Below are 16,829 nucleotides of genomic sequence, written 5' to 3' on the forward strand. Positions count from 1 at the left end.
GTCTTTGTCCGCAGAACTGCTGCCTAGCCATTCGGTCCCTAGTCTGTAGCGGTGCATTGGATTCTTCTGTCCTAAGTGCAGGACTCTGCACTTATCCTTGTTGAACCCCATCAGATTTCTTTTGGCCCAATCCTCCAATTTGTCTAGGTCCCTCTGTATCCTATCCCTACCTGCCACCGTATCTACCACTCCTCCTAGTTTAGTATCATCCGCAAACTTGCTGAGAGTGCAATCCACACCATCCTCCAGATCATTTATGAAGATATTGAACAAAACCGGCCCCAAGACCAACCCTTGGGGCACTCCACTTGATACCGGCTGCCATCCAGACATGGAGCCATTGATCACTACCCATTGAGCCCGACAATCTAGCCAACTTTCTACCCACATTATAGTGCATTCATCCAGCCCATACTTCTTTAACTTGCTGACAAGAATACTGTGGGAGACAGTGTCAAAAGCTTTGCTAAAGTCAAGAAACAATACATCCACTGCTTTCCCTTCATCCACAGAACCAGTAATCTCATCATAGAAGGTGATTAGATTAGTCAGGCATGACCTTCCCTTGGTGAATCCATGCTGATTGTTCCTGATCACTTTCCTCTCGTGTAAGTGCTTCAGGATTGATTCCTTGAGGACCTGCTCCATGATTTTTCCGGGGACTGAGGTGAGGCTGACTGGCCTGTAGTTCCCAGGATCCTCCTTCTTCCCTTTTTTAAAGATGGGCACTACATTAGCCTTTTTCCAGTCATCCAGGACTTCCCCTGATCGCCATGAGTTTTCAAAGAAAGGAGCAGATAGCCAATGTGAGTTACCCGCTTTCCTGGGGGTGGTGGGGTCAGGCTTCAGCCATGGGGTGGCTGGTGGCGTGCTCCACCCGTGTGGCTTCGGGCTCCATCCCTGGTCCCCATCCCCTGGGCTTGAGGCTTCATTCTCCGTTCCCTGACTGCGCGGTGGCAGGCTCTAGTCCCAAGCTTTGCCCTTGTCATCACCTCTGGCCCCTGCTGCCTCTGTACCCACCTTCCTATCCAGGGCTTAATTTGTCCCTAGGCTTGCTGGGGCTGAGTAAGTCTGCTGTGAGAAGTTATATTTGTATGTTTGTTAATATCACTTTTCACAGCAGACTTCCTAGCTAGCCAGTGTCGTGTCCCCCGCCCTCCCCCCCCACCCCCCAAAAAGCAACCAGAAATGTAAAAGAAAAAAGACAAGAACAGGCAAAGCACCTTATTTGTTTGTTCTGTTTATAAAGAATAGAGACAACGATACATTATTTTTATTATTGAATCTGCAAAAAAACCCTACATAAATAAATTTACGATGATTTGGACGTGTGTATTTGCATATTTATTGGTTTTTCCTAAAGTAGAGCAAGTATTTTAGGAAAAATTGTCAGAGCAGCCACCAGCAAGAGTTGGTGGCTGCACTCTGAGCCCACCAAAAAATTTGTTGAGAACCACAGTGGAAGTTTTCAGGCATTCTGGAGTCCAGCAAAGAAGGGGTTAACACTTGTGGGGCCAGTGAGGGAGATGGAAAATGTTCTGCTCCAGACTCTGCCTGCTGCTAATGCTGCTTTGAGTCTGGAAAGTTGCTGCATCTGAGCTGGCAGCAGGCGCCAAGGCCTCTGGGTATCTCTGTGGCTAGGATCCAGGTGGCTGAGTTGATACAGAGTTTCTGTGAGGGGGTGTCGTGACCCCAGATGCCCCAAGAGAGAAGTTAATTCCAGAACTTTCCAGGAAGGATCTTGCAATAAAAGGAAGGACCAAGAAATGGAAGCCCAAGCCCTGCAGTTACGTGACTGCAGGCTGGGTCGCCCACAGGGGCAACGCCCTCTGAGACGCTGCAGCCATCCCCCTCTAAGTGCAGGTCGCGTCCAGCTGTGAGATCTGGGGCCTGAGGACGGTGCCCATCCAATGGCTGTTCGTTGGTTTGGGTGAAATGAGCTTGGGGTCTCAGTCTGATGGGCAGCACCAAAACCGCCACAGATGGCAGTGATTGACTGCCTGGTGCCAGTGTCAGAAGAGATTGAGGACTGATTGGCCAATGGAGACTGCCTTCGCCTCTTGCCCCAGGGCAGAGCTGTGGCAGGCTGGGGGTGGGGCATTCAGATCAAGGGACAAGGTTTTTATCTGCAGTGATCCTAAGGGTATATTTGTTCCTTATGGCTTCCCATCCTGCAGAGTACTGAGCTGCTCGCTCTCAGGAGTACCCTGCTGGGAGTGGAGGAGGAGTGAGTGGCGTTCCAAGGCTTCCTGAGTGTAAATAAATACTGATGTTAACATAGGGGCTTTTCCCTTTTTCAGCAGAAACCTCTGACCAGACGCAAGTGTGCAGCCTGCAAAATCGTAGTGCATACGCCCTGCATAGAACAGCTGGAGAAAGTGAGTAAAGCCCAACACAGGCCGCTCCTGGGCCTGACGAGCTGGTTACCCCTTACCTGGGCAACATTCAGCATGGGGCCAGCGCTGAGTCCCCTGTGCTTTGGTTAACCATTGTCATGACAGGCAGGTGCCTAGTGAGGAAACAGACTTTTAGCAGATCTCCTGGCATTTTAGCCCTAAGGGCTGGTGAATTGTTCCTTCGGTAGGGGGTTGGATGAGGATCCCAGATAAGCATCAAATGTCCCAGGAAGCTCCCAAGCCTGCCACATTGAACTCGACTCCAGTAGGTTTCCTTTAGCAGATGGTTTCACTGATGCTTCTCTTGTGTGTGTTAAATCTGCAGATAAATTTCCGCTGCAAACCTTCCTTCAGGGAGTCGGGATCAAGGAACGTTCGGGAGGTGAGAGACTCAGCTGGACTGCTTGCCGTGTTTGCCAGGAGGAAGTCCCGTCCCCTTCTGGTTTGGTGGCAGAGGGCTCAGGGTGCCGAGGAAGAGGCTTAGCTGGGTTTGTTGTGAAAGCAGCAGAAAGTCTGGGCATTTTCAAGTGTGGCAGGAGCCCCTGAGTCTGTGCTACCTGTGAAACCTCTGAACGTGGTCACCCATCCTGTGGGGCATTTATTTGAAATGCACCTGCACGGGATTGGTGCTAGTGTGAGGTGAATCTCAAATCATTCATAGGAAGATCCGCTTCTGGTCAGTCAGCTGCTGATCCGCATTCTCAGAACCTCCTGGGCCTGCCACGCTGGGCCAAAGACACCTCAAGGCCAGCCTTTCCCAGGAGGAATTTCAGCCCATCTGGTGCTGGCCCTGAGAGAATGAAAGAACAGTTGAACTTTTGCAGGCCTCCTGGAAAGTTTTGTGTGGAATCTGGGGAGAAGAGCTGGGTTTTTGCTCTATAGCCCAGCCCAGGTTAGCTGCACCTATTGCCACAGTACGTGAACTTGACCCAGGTTAACCCCTGTGCACCCCTTACCTGTGGGGACTCTGGTGTATGTCAGGTCCGATGCACTTCATTTCTCCCAGACAGGGCAGGATTGCCCCTATACAGTCTGTATTGCATGGCTGTGTCCAGGCCAGGTTAAATGTGCACTGTAGCACTTTAAACCATTTCCCCTGTGGTGCCCCTTGCTGCCGTCTCTCCGGTATGCCCTACAGTGCCTTCCAGGAAGGAGTAAATGGCTGCCTAGCACCGAGGTAATGCCCCCTCAGGAGCTCTCCTGCAAACCTCTGTGCTGCAGGGGTGTGACCAGCAACAGCACCCTGTGCCTTCCCTAGGGATGTGGAGCTCTCCGTGGTGCTGAAAGGTGGGGGTGGAGGGAACTGGAGAGTATCTACACAAACTAGTCCTAAGGCAGTTCCAAACTAGCAGACATGTCTAGAGGAGCTTTTGGTAGGACACAGGCCAGGGGTCTCCATGGGCCATACGCACACCTGGGATTCACCTGAACAGGTACTGCACTAGCTTTTAGATTAGAAGCAGCTGAGGATCTCTCCTCTGCGGTCTCCATAGAGAACCTAATCCAATCTGTTTCCAAGGTGCCCATCAGTATGGTATCTGGGGTCTCTTATCCCTCAAACTTACCTTACCAGCTTTAACCAGGAAATAGGGGTTAGATCCCAGGCCCTGACTGTGCTATAAGGAAAGCACCCTCCAGAATTCATCATTCCAACTGCTGTACAGTAGGAAACAGAACCTAGAGAAGGAAGAATAAACAAACCTGTGGACATGTGGACAGCAGCTGTTCAGCAGCAAGGGGGGCAGAGAGTGCTCTTGGACTAAGCAGCAAACTCAGACTCCCCTGTGCTCCCCACCCTATGAGCCTTCCTTCTCCCCTCCGGATGGAGGTTTAAAATTGGGGGGAAGAGAAGAAACGCTGTGTTTAAACAGACGCACCTCTTCCCTTCCTCACCGCCCAGTACAAGCTGAGGGAAATGTACTGCTGCCTCCTCCCATCTCTCCCTAAAATTACTCCCCTGACTGGGGACGGTGGACGTGCCATCCCCATAGCCGTTAGGGACCAGCACTGTGCTTGGCTGTCCCCTGTCACAGAACGAGCAGCCCCTGCCCCGCGGTGCTCCCAGGCTGAGGCACAGAGAAGATGGCTGTGTTTGAATGATCCTGCACCTGTTGCTGCCAGTGGGAGGAGGTGCCAGGTCAGGCAGGACGTGCTGGCTGGCTGATGGCACATGGATTTAGCTCCACTCATGATTAAGTTGGAGGGCTGGGAAAACCGGGTGAGCAGAGGGAGTTCGGAGGAACTTAATCTCTCTCCTCAGTGACTGCTGTGGTCTGGAGCCCTGCCGTTTCAGCTCTTTGCCTTCAGCATCTGTGTTCAGGGCCGCAGGTGTCTCTGCTGTGACCATGAGGTGGGGCATCTATTTTCCATTAGGCCTGTGGCAGAGAAATGGTTTGCCATGGGGGGAAGCAGCGTGGATTCACAGCATTTCTTTTTCTGATTATTCGTCATAATTGTGACACTTTCTGGGGTACCCAGGGCTGTGAGGCACCTCGCTGTCATCTGTCCTCAGGGTGAGGAAATCTTGTCTGTGCCTGTGGTGTGTCAGCTCTCTGTCTCCACCAGCCTCTAGCAACACAAACACTCCCCTCCAAGCTTCTGCCGCCCTCATTTTCTCTCTGCAGGTTAGCAATAGGCACCCCAACCTCCCTGTCCTCCGAGCATCCACTGTAGAGTCCAGCCCCTGCTCCACTGGACGCTCACAGAATTACCAGGCCTGCTGTCCCAAGGCTGACTACACAGCTCTTCTAAATACACAGCACTTACATGTATTCCCAGTGAAAACAAGAATACATTTATTTTCAAAGAGCAGAGAGACAAGTGACAGTAAGAATATTGGAAACAAATGGTTGTATAATACAAAATCACAATACGATTTCTAGAGACTAAACGTAATGAACAAGTTACCCTCTTGTCTAAAGCAGCTCATCTCACCCACAGTTCTCTCCAGCATTTTCAACCAAGCCTGGTTGAGGTTCCTTTCTCATGACGTAAACTTGCCCCTCCCCTCCCCACATGGGTTTCTCCTGGGGGTTGTTGAGAGCGGCACTGGGGGATAAGGCACCTAGCATCTCAGCCAGGTACCCTGTGGTCTGGGCTCTCTCATCTCCTTGGCCTCTCCCAGAGCTGAGTGCTCGTGCTTCTGAACCTCTCCAGTGTTTGGGCTGAGATGTTCCCAGGGGCTTCTGCAGTGTCGTCTCGGCGCTAAAGAGACTGCAAAGGAGGATTCCATTCCATATGGGCCAGAGAAGAGGCCAGGCCACTGTGGGTCCCAGCCAAGGAGTGTGCTAACAGGATCATGTCCATACCTTTCTCTGCGTTCTCTTTGAACCTGGCCCTTGTGTTTCCGTTTAGCCCATAGTTGTCCGGCATCACTGGGTGCACCGGAGACGCCAGGAAGGGAAGTGCCGGCAGTGTGGAAAGGTGAGAAGGGCTGAAGAAAATCCAAGGTTAGGTGGGGAAGGGGAAGGTGATAGGTGTGGGGAACACAGAGAGGAACCACTTGGAGCACAACCCCTGCTGGGAGGGAGCAGCCCCCTCACAGCCAGTGATCCTGTATTCTCTATATTGCTGCCTACAGGCAGCACAGATATCTCCGTCGATCCCTACGTTCATCCAGTCATAGGATTTCCACACAAACTGATCTCCTTTGTCCTTGGTTCCAGAGATGCTTGTCCCAAGCATGCTGAATTCTCTCGTGCCAGGGCTGTGGGTGGGGAACTGTCCAACTGAGACCTGAGCTTCACTGGCTGCAGAAGGACCCTAGTTGCTAACATCTTGCATAGCTGGGGAGCCGCTGTTCCCCTTCCTGTGGGCCCCTCGCTGCACTGCGGAGAGTTGTCAGGAGCTTCACGACCCGCCTCCTTCCCTCCGCAGGGTTTCCAGCAGAAGTTTGCCTTTCACAGCAAGGAGATTGTAGCCATCAGCTGTTCCTGGTGTAAGCAAGCGGTGAGTGCAGCCCTACCCTGAGTTAATGGCCTAATGACTTCTGATGGCCAAGTACGTTCTAGTGCAAACTGCAAGCTCCCCACAGCTGCTGCTCCTGCCCCATACCCTGCAGCACCTCTTACGGAGAGAGGCTGGGATTGGAGTACCTGGGAATGCCTCTCACAGCCGGAATTCCCGCCCTTTCCCTGCAATGCCTCCTGTTGGGAGCCCTCACGTTGTTAGGCTCCTGCCACATTTCCTACAGTGCCCCCTGCTGGGGGCAGGTGTGCTGTGTGTGTTCAGAGCTGGGCTCCCCAGGCCAGGCTTCAGCAAGCGAGTGCTGCGTTCTCTCTCCCTCGCAGTACCACAGTAAGGTGTCATGCTTCATGCTGCAATGCATCGAGGAGCCGTGCTCGTTGGGGGCTCATGCTGCTGTTGTCGTCCCTCCGACCTGGATTCTGCGGGTCCGGCGCCCCCAGGTGAGTTGCTCCCTCAGGCTTCGCTCCTGTTTAATCAGCAACTCCTGCTCAACTGGCAGCTGGTGATGTGGTTTTTCTCCTTTGCTAGAATCCACTGAAGTCCAGTAAGAAAAAGAAGAGGACGTCATTCAAGCGGAAATCCAGCAAAAAGGGGGCGGAGGTCAGTGAATGAGGCCTGCGTTGACTGGGAATTGGTGGGCAGGGGAGTGGGAGTTGGAGAGGGAAGATCGCTGGTCACAGGGTATGGTCTGAGACATGGAGCAGAGAAAAATGAGGTGGAGGGAAGGTGCTGGGTTATGAGGGTCATTTGCAATTGTAAGATATCTCGGAGGGGTGTTTAAAAAGAGAACAGAAAGGCTGGCATGTGGATCCCACTCCCACTGGAGCTGAGAGGGTAGATCCCAGTGCTAGGGCCCTTGGGGTAGCTGGAATGTTCAGTATTTTGTCTCCATTTCAGACCTTAGTGACTTTAAATTTTAGTTGCAGGCAAGAGCTTGTGTTTCCCATGTTTGTTGATGGTGTTGTGGTGTCTCTTGCAGGAGGGGCGATGGAAACCCTTTGTCATCAAGCCTACGCCAGCCCCACTCATGAAGCCCCTGCTGGTGTTTGTGAACCCCAAGAGTGGTGGGAATCAGGTATGGACACTTTTCCGACATGTTCCTGGATAGCCAGCTCCATAGACGCCTCGCATCCCAACTGCTGAGAATCCAGCATATTCGGTGATATCTCAGCTGCAAATACAGAAGCAGGCAGTGTGATGCCAGCTTACTCCCTGGCATCTCCTCTTGAGGCCAGGCCTTGCCTGACTGTCCAGGACTACAGATTCCCATCACCTCTAAGACCCTGCTTCCTCCCCACCTTCCCCCTCCCACTATTGGGATTGTCTGTATCCTATTTCCTGAAGTCTTTCATCCTTTTAGGGAGCCAAGATCATCCAGTCCTTCATGTGGTATCTCAACCCACGGCAAGTCTTTGACCTCAGCCAGGGCGGCCCCAAAGAGGCGTGAGTACTGACTCAGGGAACCCCATCCCCCTTCTCCCACTGTCTCCCCCAGTAGGAGCCTTGGCCCCTTCTCTTCCAGCTGGCCACTAGTGAGGGACTGAGGCCCTAGGAAAGGCCCTTGGGAAGAGCTGTGTGACTGGATACCCATTGTAGGTTCAAAGCCTGGGAAGTGTCTCTGGGGACTGATCCCTTTTCACTTCCCTGTCAGTCCTGGCTCCCTTATGTTTCCAGGAAGAAGAATGATCGAATGGTTAAGGCACAGGGCTGGGAGCCAGGACTCCTGGGTTCTATTCCCAGCCTGTTCTGTGACCTGGGGCCAGTCCCATTCCCTCTCTATACCAGCATCTCTCTATCTGTACAATGGGGATAAAGATCCTGACTTCCTTTTCCAGGGGCCTGTGAAGATAAGCTCATTACAGTGTGTCAAATGCCATGAGGCTGTAGGGTATCCAGGATTGTGACTCCTCCAATGGACAACCTGAGAGAGGAACCCATTGTAAACACTGGCCAGTGCAGTCCCAGCTTCAAGTGTCTTCGGTGATTCTCCCACCTTTCCCTGATCCCCTCCACTTTCTGCTTCCCTGCAGGCTGGAGATGTATCGGAAAGTGCACAACCTGCGGATCCTGGCATGCGGTGGGGATGGCACGGTGAGTGACCCTGACCTCTCACTGAGTTATCAAGGGATGTGGCTGGTGCCTTTATCCAAACCCCTTGCCCTTCCAGGATAGGTGGCGGCTTCCTTTCTCTAATTTAGAGGTGGGCAAAATTGGTCCCCCAAGTTCTATACTGTGGCTCACAGCCCCTAGTGACTATAGGTCCCAGCTTGCCATACTCCATCTTCATCTCAGAAGCTAGCTGCATGGTATGCTGGGGCCAGTAGTCTTTGTGGGCTACGTCTCCATACTAGAGATGAGGGCGACTGTAATGGTCTTTTGATGCCGTTTAGGTGCAGCCCTTGAGCTCCTGACGAGCTGCTGGCGCAGCCCTCAGCTGGGCAAAGTTTGGGAGCTAGAGTGAGTTCAGGCTTCCCCCATCTAAGCTCTGTCTGCAGCACTCCTGGAAGATTAACACTCTTGCTCCCAGTGTAGGTTAGGCATAGGCATGATCAGCCTTTGGGGCAAACAGCAGTGGGGATTCTCAACCCCATGGGTCCTAGCAGAATCCACCGTACAGGGACATTGACACATACTAGGGCACCAACATGCTGTGAACTGCATGAGATGTCACCTCTGGGGAGCCTCACTCGCTTGCCATTTGGGGTGGGGCAGGTATTTCCCCAGAACATTGGGTCAAAAGATGGGGTTTGTCCCCTCTGTCTGGAGCACTGACGGTTATTGGCTGAGCATCTCCTGTAATGGCTGGGGAGTGGGGGCAGGGGGCGCCAGTCTCCATGTCCTCCTCATCTCTGGCTCTTGGTAACACTCTCTACCCCCTCAAGCTGATCACCTCATAGGTCTCTGAAGTAACCAGTTGCTTCTTTGGTGTCTGTCCTGTTTGGCCAGGTGGGGTGGATCCTCTCCATCCTGGACCAGTTACGTCTGAATCCCCCTCCTCCTGTAGCCATCCTCCCTCTGGGGACAGGGAATGACCTGGCCAGGACTCTGAACTGGGGTGGGGTAAGTGTCTCGGGGGGAGGGGGCAGAGAGGGGTACTTGCCCTGGGCGGGGGGGTGCTCATAGGGCCTTGCTCTCTGGTACTATTGGCTCCCGAGCTTGGGCACAGGTGGTTGGAGGGGAGGAGGGATCTGAGTTGTGATGGCAGGACAGAGGTTTGATGTGTCGGGGAAGGGGAGCTAAGCCTCTGGGTTCAGGGTTGTGGGTGGGGAGCTGAGCTCTTTTCTCTGGCATGGGGAGTTTTCCCACTTGCACTCCATGCGCGGCCATCTCAGAGCGGTGCACGGTGTGCCCAAGAGTTCCCAGCAGAGGAGGTGAGTGCAGCGAGGGGCGGTTGTGGCTGGATGTGGTAAGGGCTACGTGCTGGAGGTGTGGCATAGATGCCACAGGGCTGGGACTGGCCCGTGGCTGACACATGGGGATCCCTGTGGTGTATGCATCACTCAGAGGACTGGTCTCTCTCCAGATCACCTTTGCCCCCACCAGTGACATCAGCTGTAAATAGGAATCCACCCCCTTGGGAGAAGTAACTAATTGTGCCACCTGGCAAGCCGCTGTGGTGGGCTGGGAGTCACTGTGGAAAGCACCCCCTGGTCACAGAGACTGAGCCTCTTAGGCTGCAGGTTACACAGTGGCAAATCCTGGCCCTATGTACCCTGTGTTCTCCCCACTCTTTGCTTTGGGCCACCTGGCCGTGCAGCCCCCTCACCCCCCTCCCCCTCCCTCTGGTTAGGGGAGTCAGGTTGGGCGGCTCACTGAGCTCCACTTTGGCCCACAGGGTTACACGGACGAGCCCTTGTCAAAGATCCTCTCTCATGTGGAGGAGGGAAACATTGTGCAGCTTGACCGCTGGAATCTCCAGGTGGAGCCAAACTCCGAGGTGAACCCTGAGGAAAAGGACGAGACGGCCACAGACAAGGTGAGACACACACAGTGCTTCTCCATCTATCCCCAGCTCAGACAGCACTCTGCTCCTCAGGGAGTGTTTTTCCCCCCCGTTTCCGCTTTCTCTCCTCATGGCTCAGGGGCCCCTCCCTGCTTCCCATCTGGGAGAAGCTGCCCCATGGGCTAGTGGCAGCCAGAGCTGGCCCAAAGGTGCAGGTCTGGAAGAGGCTTGGAGGATTGCAACCATTCCTTTGGCTCAGAGACCCCGAGAACAGCAAGCGTCTCAAGGAGCAGAGATTGTCTGGCTGCTTGGTGAGCCAGCAGTGACCCTGTAAGAAGGGGTACTGAGCAGCTGGAATGGGGTTTGGTGGAGAGGAGACATCCCTGCTTCTCTGGAAAACTCTCTCTGGGGATCCTGAAGGTTCCTGTGGAAACAGGCTCCAACCCCTGATGCATTTGGCACAGAGAAAGCGTCCGCTGCACTGCAGTTGCCACTCCTTTCCACCCTAGGTGCTGACCTGGGCTGGACACTGCATCCACATTGCCTGTGTGGATGCTGAGCCTGGGCTGAGGGCTGAGCATGGATGTGCTCAGGGCAACAGAAAGGGCTATTCCGTCCCCCTCAGTGTATCCCTCTTTCAGGCCAATAGCCCCCTCTGTCTCAGTTATTCCCTCCGCCTCCCTCTGCTGGCAGCGGCCCCTGTACATGGCTAGTGAAGTGTGGTCTCTCCCTTGCAGTAACTCTACATTCCTAGCCCCATGTCTGGGCACCACAGTTCTCAGCCTCCTCCTTTTCCCTTTTCAGCTTCCCCTCGATGTCTTCAATAACTATTTCAGCCTCGGCTTTGATGCTCGCGTGACACTGGAGTTCCACGAATCTCGAGGTAGGTGGGAGCTGGAGTAGAGCTGTCTGGTGCCCTCTGTACAAAGCTGTGGGGCTGGGCTGTAGCGTGGGAGACTCTTGGGATTTAGAGGGAGGAGTGAGCAGGGGGGAAGCAGGTTTATAACCTGGAGGTACCCGCTGCTTGGTCAGTTGAAACACTTTGTGCTAGGGAGATGGCAGAGAGAGAACCAACAGGGGAGAGGGTGGGGGGAACTGACCAGGAAGAGGGTGGGAACAACCAGGTAGGGGAGAGGAAGCTGCAGAGAGTGTGCGAGTGAATGGGAGGAAGAAACTGAGGAGTGTGAGAGGCAGCTGGGGAGGCTGGTTTGCAAGCCTGGGAGAGTGAGGTGAAGCTGGGGCGACAGGCGGCTGAGTTGCTCCTGGCAGTGAGTGAGTGAGTGACACTAACGTCTGTCTTCCTTTTTTTTCTCCTCTTTCCCTAGAGGCCAATCCAGAGAAATTTAACAGCCGGTTTCGGAATAAAATGTTCTATGCTGGGGTGAGTGTGTGGGACTCCTTGGAGATGAGCGCTGTCTGTCTAAGCTCCAGCTACTCTTAGAGATTTCCAAAGCGGCTTTCTCTGGGTAGCTACAAACGGGGTGTCTGAACTATAAGGACTCGGCTCTTTTAATCTCCCCATCAGTCTGTCCCTTTAGCCCCTGATAATTGTTTTAGCTCTTCTCTGAACTCCTCCCACTAGCTTTCTTGTACTGAGGGGCCTGGGCCCAAACACAATGTCCCAGTCTGGACTTCTCCAGACCTGTATTAGAGGGTGATTATCCGCTCCCTGCCCTGGGATGAGGTCTCCGCATATGCAGTCCCCAGGTTGCATTAGCCTTTGTAAAACCCTATCGCAGTGCAGACCCCTGCCTAATTTTTCTCTTCCCCTTGAGTCTTGGTTGCTTCTGCTTCCCAGAGCTGTCCCTCCCATTGAGGATCTGGGTTTGGGGGATTAGCTGTATTACCTAGATTGCATGTCATATTGTTTCATGCCCTCTCAGAACTACCTCGCACTGAGGAGGCTGGTGTCTTGCTCCTGTATTGGGCCCAATAACTTTTGTTTGGCCATATTTTCTCACAGCCAGAGAATGAATTTGCATTCTGTGCCCCAAGTACTGCGTCCCACCTGGAGAAGGAGGGGCTGCAAGTTAGGACAGAAGTCCATTGTCAGAGCTGGGTTATCATGGGGTGCATCAGGTCAGGAGTGAGGTGCATCTGCAGCCCTTTATCAGGAGGGGGAATTTGCCAAAGGTGCAGTGAGGCCTGGAAGAGGATTTGCCCAATCTCGAGGGCTTGACTTGAGACTCAGTAAAGCATGAAGGGTCCATGCGATCCAGCTGCTACTCAGGGACGCAGTCTCCAGGCACTGACCTTGTCTCTTGTGTTGGCAGACGGCATTTTCTGACTTTCTCACGGGCAGCTCCAAAGACTTAGCGAAGCACGTCAAAGTGGTGGTGAGTGTCTGGAGAGGAGGGGCTGAGACCGTTCCCTGGGAGCGGTGGGGATTGGTGAATCCGGGGCATCATTCCTTTAGGGGTAACAGTAACTGGTACCGCAGTGGCTGAGGCAGCTTTTGCAGGGCGACAACTCCCACTCAGAAGGCAACGGGGAGTTCATTCCCCCCAGAGTACGAGGGCTGGGCTGGGCCCCTCTCCTTCAGCCAGCCTGGGTGTCTGACTGTCCGTCTGTCTGTTTTCAGTGCGACGGGACAGACCTGACGCCCAAGATCCAGGACCTGAAGCCCCAGTGCCTTGTCTTTCTGAACATTCCAAGGTGAGTGGCTCCTGCACCCCTGGATGCTGAGCAGCCCGGGCTCCCTGCCCGGTGTGTTTGAGGAGCCCTCCCGTTGGTCCCAGGTGGTACTCTGCTCCCGTTGTGTCTCTGCAGGTACTGCGCGGGCACCATGCCCTGGGGCAACCCCGGGGAGCACCACGACTTCGAGCCCCAGCGCCATGACGATGGCTGCATTGAGGTCATCGGCTTCACCATGACATCCCTGGTAAATCAGCTCAGCCACTGGCAGCAGGCAAGGGAGTTGCAGGTTCTGGCCCTGCTGCCCTGCACCTTGCCTGCCCCCCCACAGTTCCCGACCCTGCGACCTTGACTTGAAATCCACCTGTGCCTGAGAGCTCCTCGCGGCACCCATCCTCTGAGCCAGTGGGACCTTCCAGTCTGCAGACAGCATGGCTCAGTGTAGTCAGGAGCAGGACCCTGGAGGTGCACCCCCAGGTTTAGCTTGTGGGGACTTCTGCCAGGAACAGTGGAGCCCTTGTGTGCAGGACAGCAGAGCAGCCCTCCCTAGAACGCTCACCAACCTGCGCCCTGTGCCTGGGTGGCTAGTGGTGGGAGAGAACTCAGACACCGTAAGCCTTGTTTGCTGGGGTCTTTGGTTGCCTCTGCATCCTCTCACCTGCCTCCCCACCCACGGCCTCTCCAGAGTTGAGACACCTGTGAGGACTCCAGCGTGTGCTGGTCTTTGTGGATTCCTTCTGCCGTGGGACTGAGCTGAGCCCTTCCAAGCTCAGTTGGCTTGTGACTCCACTCGGTGTTGGATGCTGCTGCTCTGAGGTATGACGCGGGAGCCTTTTCGCCACAGGCAGCCCCACTGTAACCCTGGTTTTGTTTGCAGGCTGCCTTGCAAGTAGGCGGACATGGAGAGCGGCTGCACCAGTGCCGGGAGGTGATGCTCACCACGTCCAAGGCCATTCCTATGCAGGTGGATGGGGAGCCATGCAAGCTGGCAGCCTCCTGTATTCACATCTCCCTGCGCAACCAAGCCAATATGGTGCAGAAGACCAAGCGACGCAACTCCATGCCCCTGCTCAATGAGTACGTTCACCTGGCTTAAGGCAACCCTGGGGGCCCCAAACCCAGCAACTTGTCCAATCTGCGTCAGTTCCTCAGGGCATGGGGGTGGTACCAATCCAAGAGGGCATTATTCACCCATTTATCCAGGGTGGCCTCTCCCGGCTCTTCACACTTCACAGTCGCCTCCAAGAGGCGTGAGCAGGGAGCCTTCCAAAGGATCTCTGGGCAACACTGGAAGGAGAGTGAGAGGAGGCTTGAGTTATGGCAGCCATCCGGTGTGGAAAATGAAGCCTTTAACTGTTGTCACCTGCTGCTGGGACTGGGTTAGCAAGGAGTTCTGCCACACTGCCTGCAGCACCACTCCCTGTGGGAGTCAAGTACTGGAGTGGCTGGGGACGTCACCCCATGTCCCTAGCCTGCCACACCAGTGCTCCTCCCATTCTGCTTACGGCACCACTTGCTGGGAGAGACAAGTACTGGATAGCCGGGAGCTCCCTAAGACAGTGCTCTTGCCTAGCTTCCTCAGTTGCCTCTTGCTGGAGAAGGCTGGGCTACTGTAGCTACGAGCTTCTGCCTACATCTATAGGGCCTCCTTTCTAACCCCTGCCCTTCTCCTCCTGCCTGCATGCAGCCAGCAACCAGTGCCCGAGCAGCTGCGAATCCGGGTGAACCGAATCAGCATGCACGACTATGAGGCACTTCACTATGACAAGGAGAAGCTCAAGGAAGCCTGTGAGTGACCAGCCTGGGTGCCTGGGGGCTTTGGGAATGTGCTATCCCAGGGGGTGATGGGTGAGGCCTCCTTGAGCACTTTGGGCCATAGACAGAGCTGTGGGCGGCTGCAGCTCTGCCGTAATGAAGCCATGATCTGCAGATGGAATGTTGCGTGCTTGAAGTGTAGTCTCCATGGGTGGCCGTGGTCAGCCCCATTTTATACAAAGTGGCCATGCCATGCTGTTCTTGTCATGTCTCTGGTGCTGTCCTCAGCTGGGCAGTGGCCGTGCTGTCTCAGGGGCTCAGTGACGGGAGGACTGGCAGCAGGCAGCTCCTTGAGATGTCTCTGCTTTGCTTTCAGCTGTGCCCCTGGGGATCATTGTGGTTCCGGGAGATAGTGACCTGGAGGTCTGTCGGACCCACATCGAGAGGCTGCAGAAGGTGAGGCACTGCAGGTGGCGTGGGTGATGGCGGGAACTGATCGTTGAGGGGAGGGAGGCACAGGAGAGGTCTCTCCTGACCCCTGGTTATTGTAACCTCGCACACAGTTGGCATTCTGAACATCCAGCATTGGCCTTTGATGGAGACCGGATCCCAGGCTAGAGGGACCATTGATCTGTTGAGTCTGACAGCTCCTGTGTATCGGCCTCACTATTTCCCTTTTTGCCATCCTGCTCACCCTGCCCTCTAGCCCTCCCCAGAGTGTTGGGCAAGGAGAGGCTGCTAGGCAGGTAGAAAGAGAAGGCTTTTGTCCTGCACTGAAGTATGTTCCACAAGATCTTAGTCCTTCCCCCAAACCTGGGTACACTGCAAAGTCAGTCTCCCCTGTGTTGGGTGTCCCTTTCTCTCCCCTCTTGCACTAGTGGGAGCTCCTTCTCAGCCCTCACCTCTCGGGGGCAGAGGGTTCTGCTTCTCCCCAGTGCCCGTGGGGTTATGCTTTTCCCTACCTCCTGGAAGGGATTTGGCCTCACCTGGAGGGGCCCTGCACAGCCTGAAAGTGGGCTCCTTGTGGCCTAGGAAGTGCTGAAGGATCCCTGTCTGGTTTGAGTCAGTGACCACAGAGAGGGGAGCAATCTACCGTGTTTAATTACAGAGCGTATTATGCAGGCTGGCATGAAGGGACCTGCCTATCCCTCTCTCTTGTGTCTGCATTTCTGATGGCCCCTTCCCTGCAGTGGCTGAGTAGGGTGTCCAGGAAGGGGGACACTCGCAGGCAGGTGGCTGGACAACCATGGTGATGGGTTTGGTGAGGGCCTAGCATCTCTGCCCTTACCGAGTCCCATCCCTCTCATAAAGTCACGTGAAGCAACTATGGCCACAACATGGGGAAGTTCCTGCAGCTGGAGGGGGTGGGGGTTCTAGAGAGTGGCCTGGCCTGTCTCCTGGCTGATGCTTTAGATGACATGTTTGAGCACATAGAAGCTGGGCAGCTTGGGACACGTAGCTCTTGGTTTCAGCTGCAACCTTTCTCCCCTCTTTCTTGTTCCATCTGGAGCATGTCATCACTAAACTCTGAACCCAGCTGCATGTCCCTGGGCTGCAGGGACTGGGAATGCATAGGCCCGAGGCCCCTCATGCAGGAGGGGACACAGAACAGGCTCTGCTGAGGCAGAATGGGGGCAGCTGAATGAATGTGGTAACCCACCCCCTTCCCTCTTCGCAGGATTTTCTTCCATGCCCTTCTTCTTTACAGTGCCTGCTCCTTCAGGTGTGTATCACCCGCCTCCCTCCCCTCCCTGGGGGTCTCTGTCATGTACATGGTGCCAGTCTTGTGGGCTTGTTTGGACACCTCCCCAGTGAATTTGGTGTATTGTTTGGACACCTCCACAGCTGCACCCCATGCCATGCCTGTGTTCTCCACCCCTTGTGCCATGCCCCTATGTGCCCCACTGTCTCCGTGCCACACCTGGGTGCAAACTGCTTCTGTCAAAGGGCCATAAATCTGAGCCTGTCTGAAGGCCCAGTGCAGGAATGAACCCAGGAAAGGTTGGGGGGAACGACAAGGAGCTGGGAAACGTCACTGTCCTCTCTTTGTGCAGGAAGAGGATGGAGCCAAATTAAAGACGCTTTCATCTCAGAAGCTGTCTCCCAAGTGGTGTTTCTTAGACTGTGAGTATCCT

The 16,829-nt window shown here is 54.5% G+C and overlaps 1 protein-coding gene across 22 annotated transcripts in view; it reads left to right on the forward strand.

Moving 5' to 3' along the window:
* Nucleotides 1–16,829, forward strand: part of DGKZ (diacylglycerol kinase zeta) — a 105,950-nt gene that overhangs the window by 68,995 nt on the left and 20,126 nt on the right. For 10 of the 22 annotated variants that reach the window (XM_037900163.2, XM_037900164.2, XM_037900169.2 and 7 more), the window contains 21 exons: nt 2,301–2,378; nt 2,722–2,778; nt 5,751–5,819; nt 6,273–6,344; nt 6,686–6,802; nt 6,891–6,962; nt 7,342–7,437; nt 7,723–7,805; nt 8,393–8,453; nt 9,309–9,422; nt 10,198–10,338; nt 11,110–11,188; nt 11,631–11,686; nt 12,579–12,641; nt 12,887–12,960; nt 13,075–13,186; nt 13,817–14,016; nt 14,627–14,727; nt 15,071–15,150; nt 16,373–16,417; nt 16,749–16,818. In XM_037900163.2, the coding sequence (XP_037756091.2) occupies nt 2,301–2,378; nt 2,722–2,778; nt 5,751–5,819; nt 6,273–6,344; nt 6,686–6,802; nt 6,891–6,962; nt 7,342–7,437; nt 7,723–7,805; nt 8,393–8,453; nt 9,309–9,422; nt 10,198–10,338; nt 11,110–11,188; nt 11,631–11,686; nt 12,579–12,641; nt 12,887–12,960; nt 13,075–13,186; nt 13,817–14,016; nt 14,627–14,727; nt 15,071–15,150; nt 16,373–16,417; nt 16,749–16,818 (1,840 nt within the window). The remainder of the gene's footprint in view (nt 1–2,300; nt 2,379–2,721; nt 2,779–5,750; nt 5,820–6,272; nt 6,345–6,685; nt 6,803–6,890; nt 6,963–7,341; nt 7,438–7,722; nt 7,806–8,392; nt 8,454–9,308; nt 9,423–10,197; nt 10,339–11,109; nt 11,189–11,630; nt 11,687–12,578; nt 12,642–12,886; nt 12,961–13,074; nt 13,187–13,816; nt 14,017–14,626; nt 14,728–15,070; nt 15,151–16,372; nt 16,418–16,748; nt 16,819–16,829) is intronic. The other 12 variants (XM_043549995.1, XM_043549993.1, XM_043549997.1 and 9 more) reach the window with 4 other exon arrangements.

This window comes from Chelonia mydas, chromosome 6, assembly GCF_015237465.2.
Source record: "Chelonia mydas isolate rCheMyd1 chromosome 6, rCheMyd1.pri.v2, whole genome shotgun sequence".
Lineage (NCBI taxonomy): Eukaryota > Metazoa > Chordata > Testudines > Cheloniidae > Chelonia > Chelonia mydas.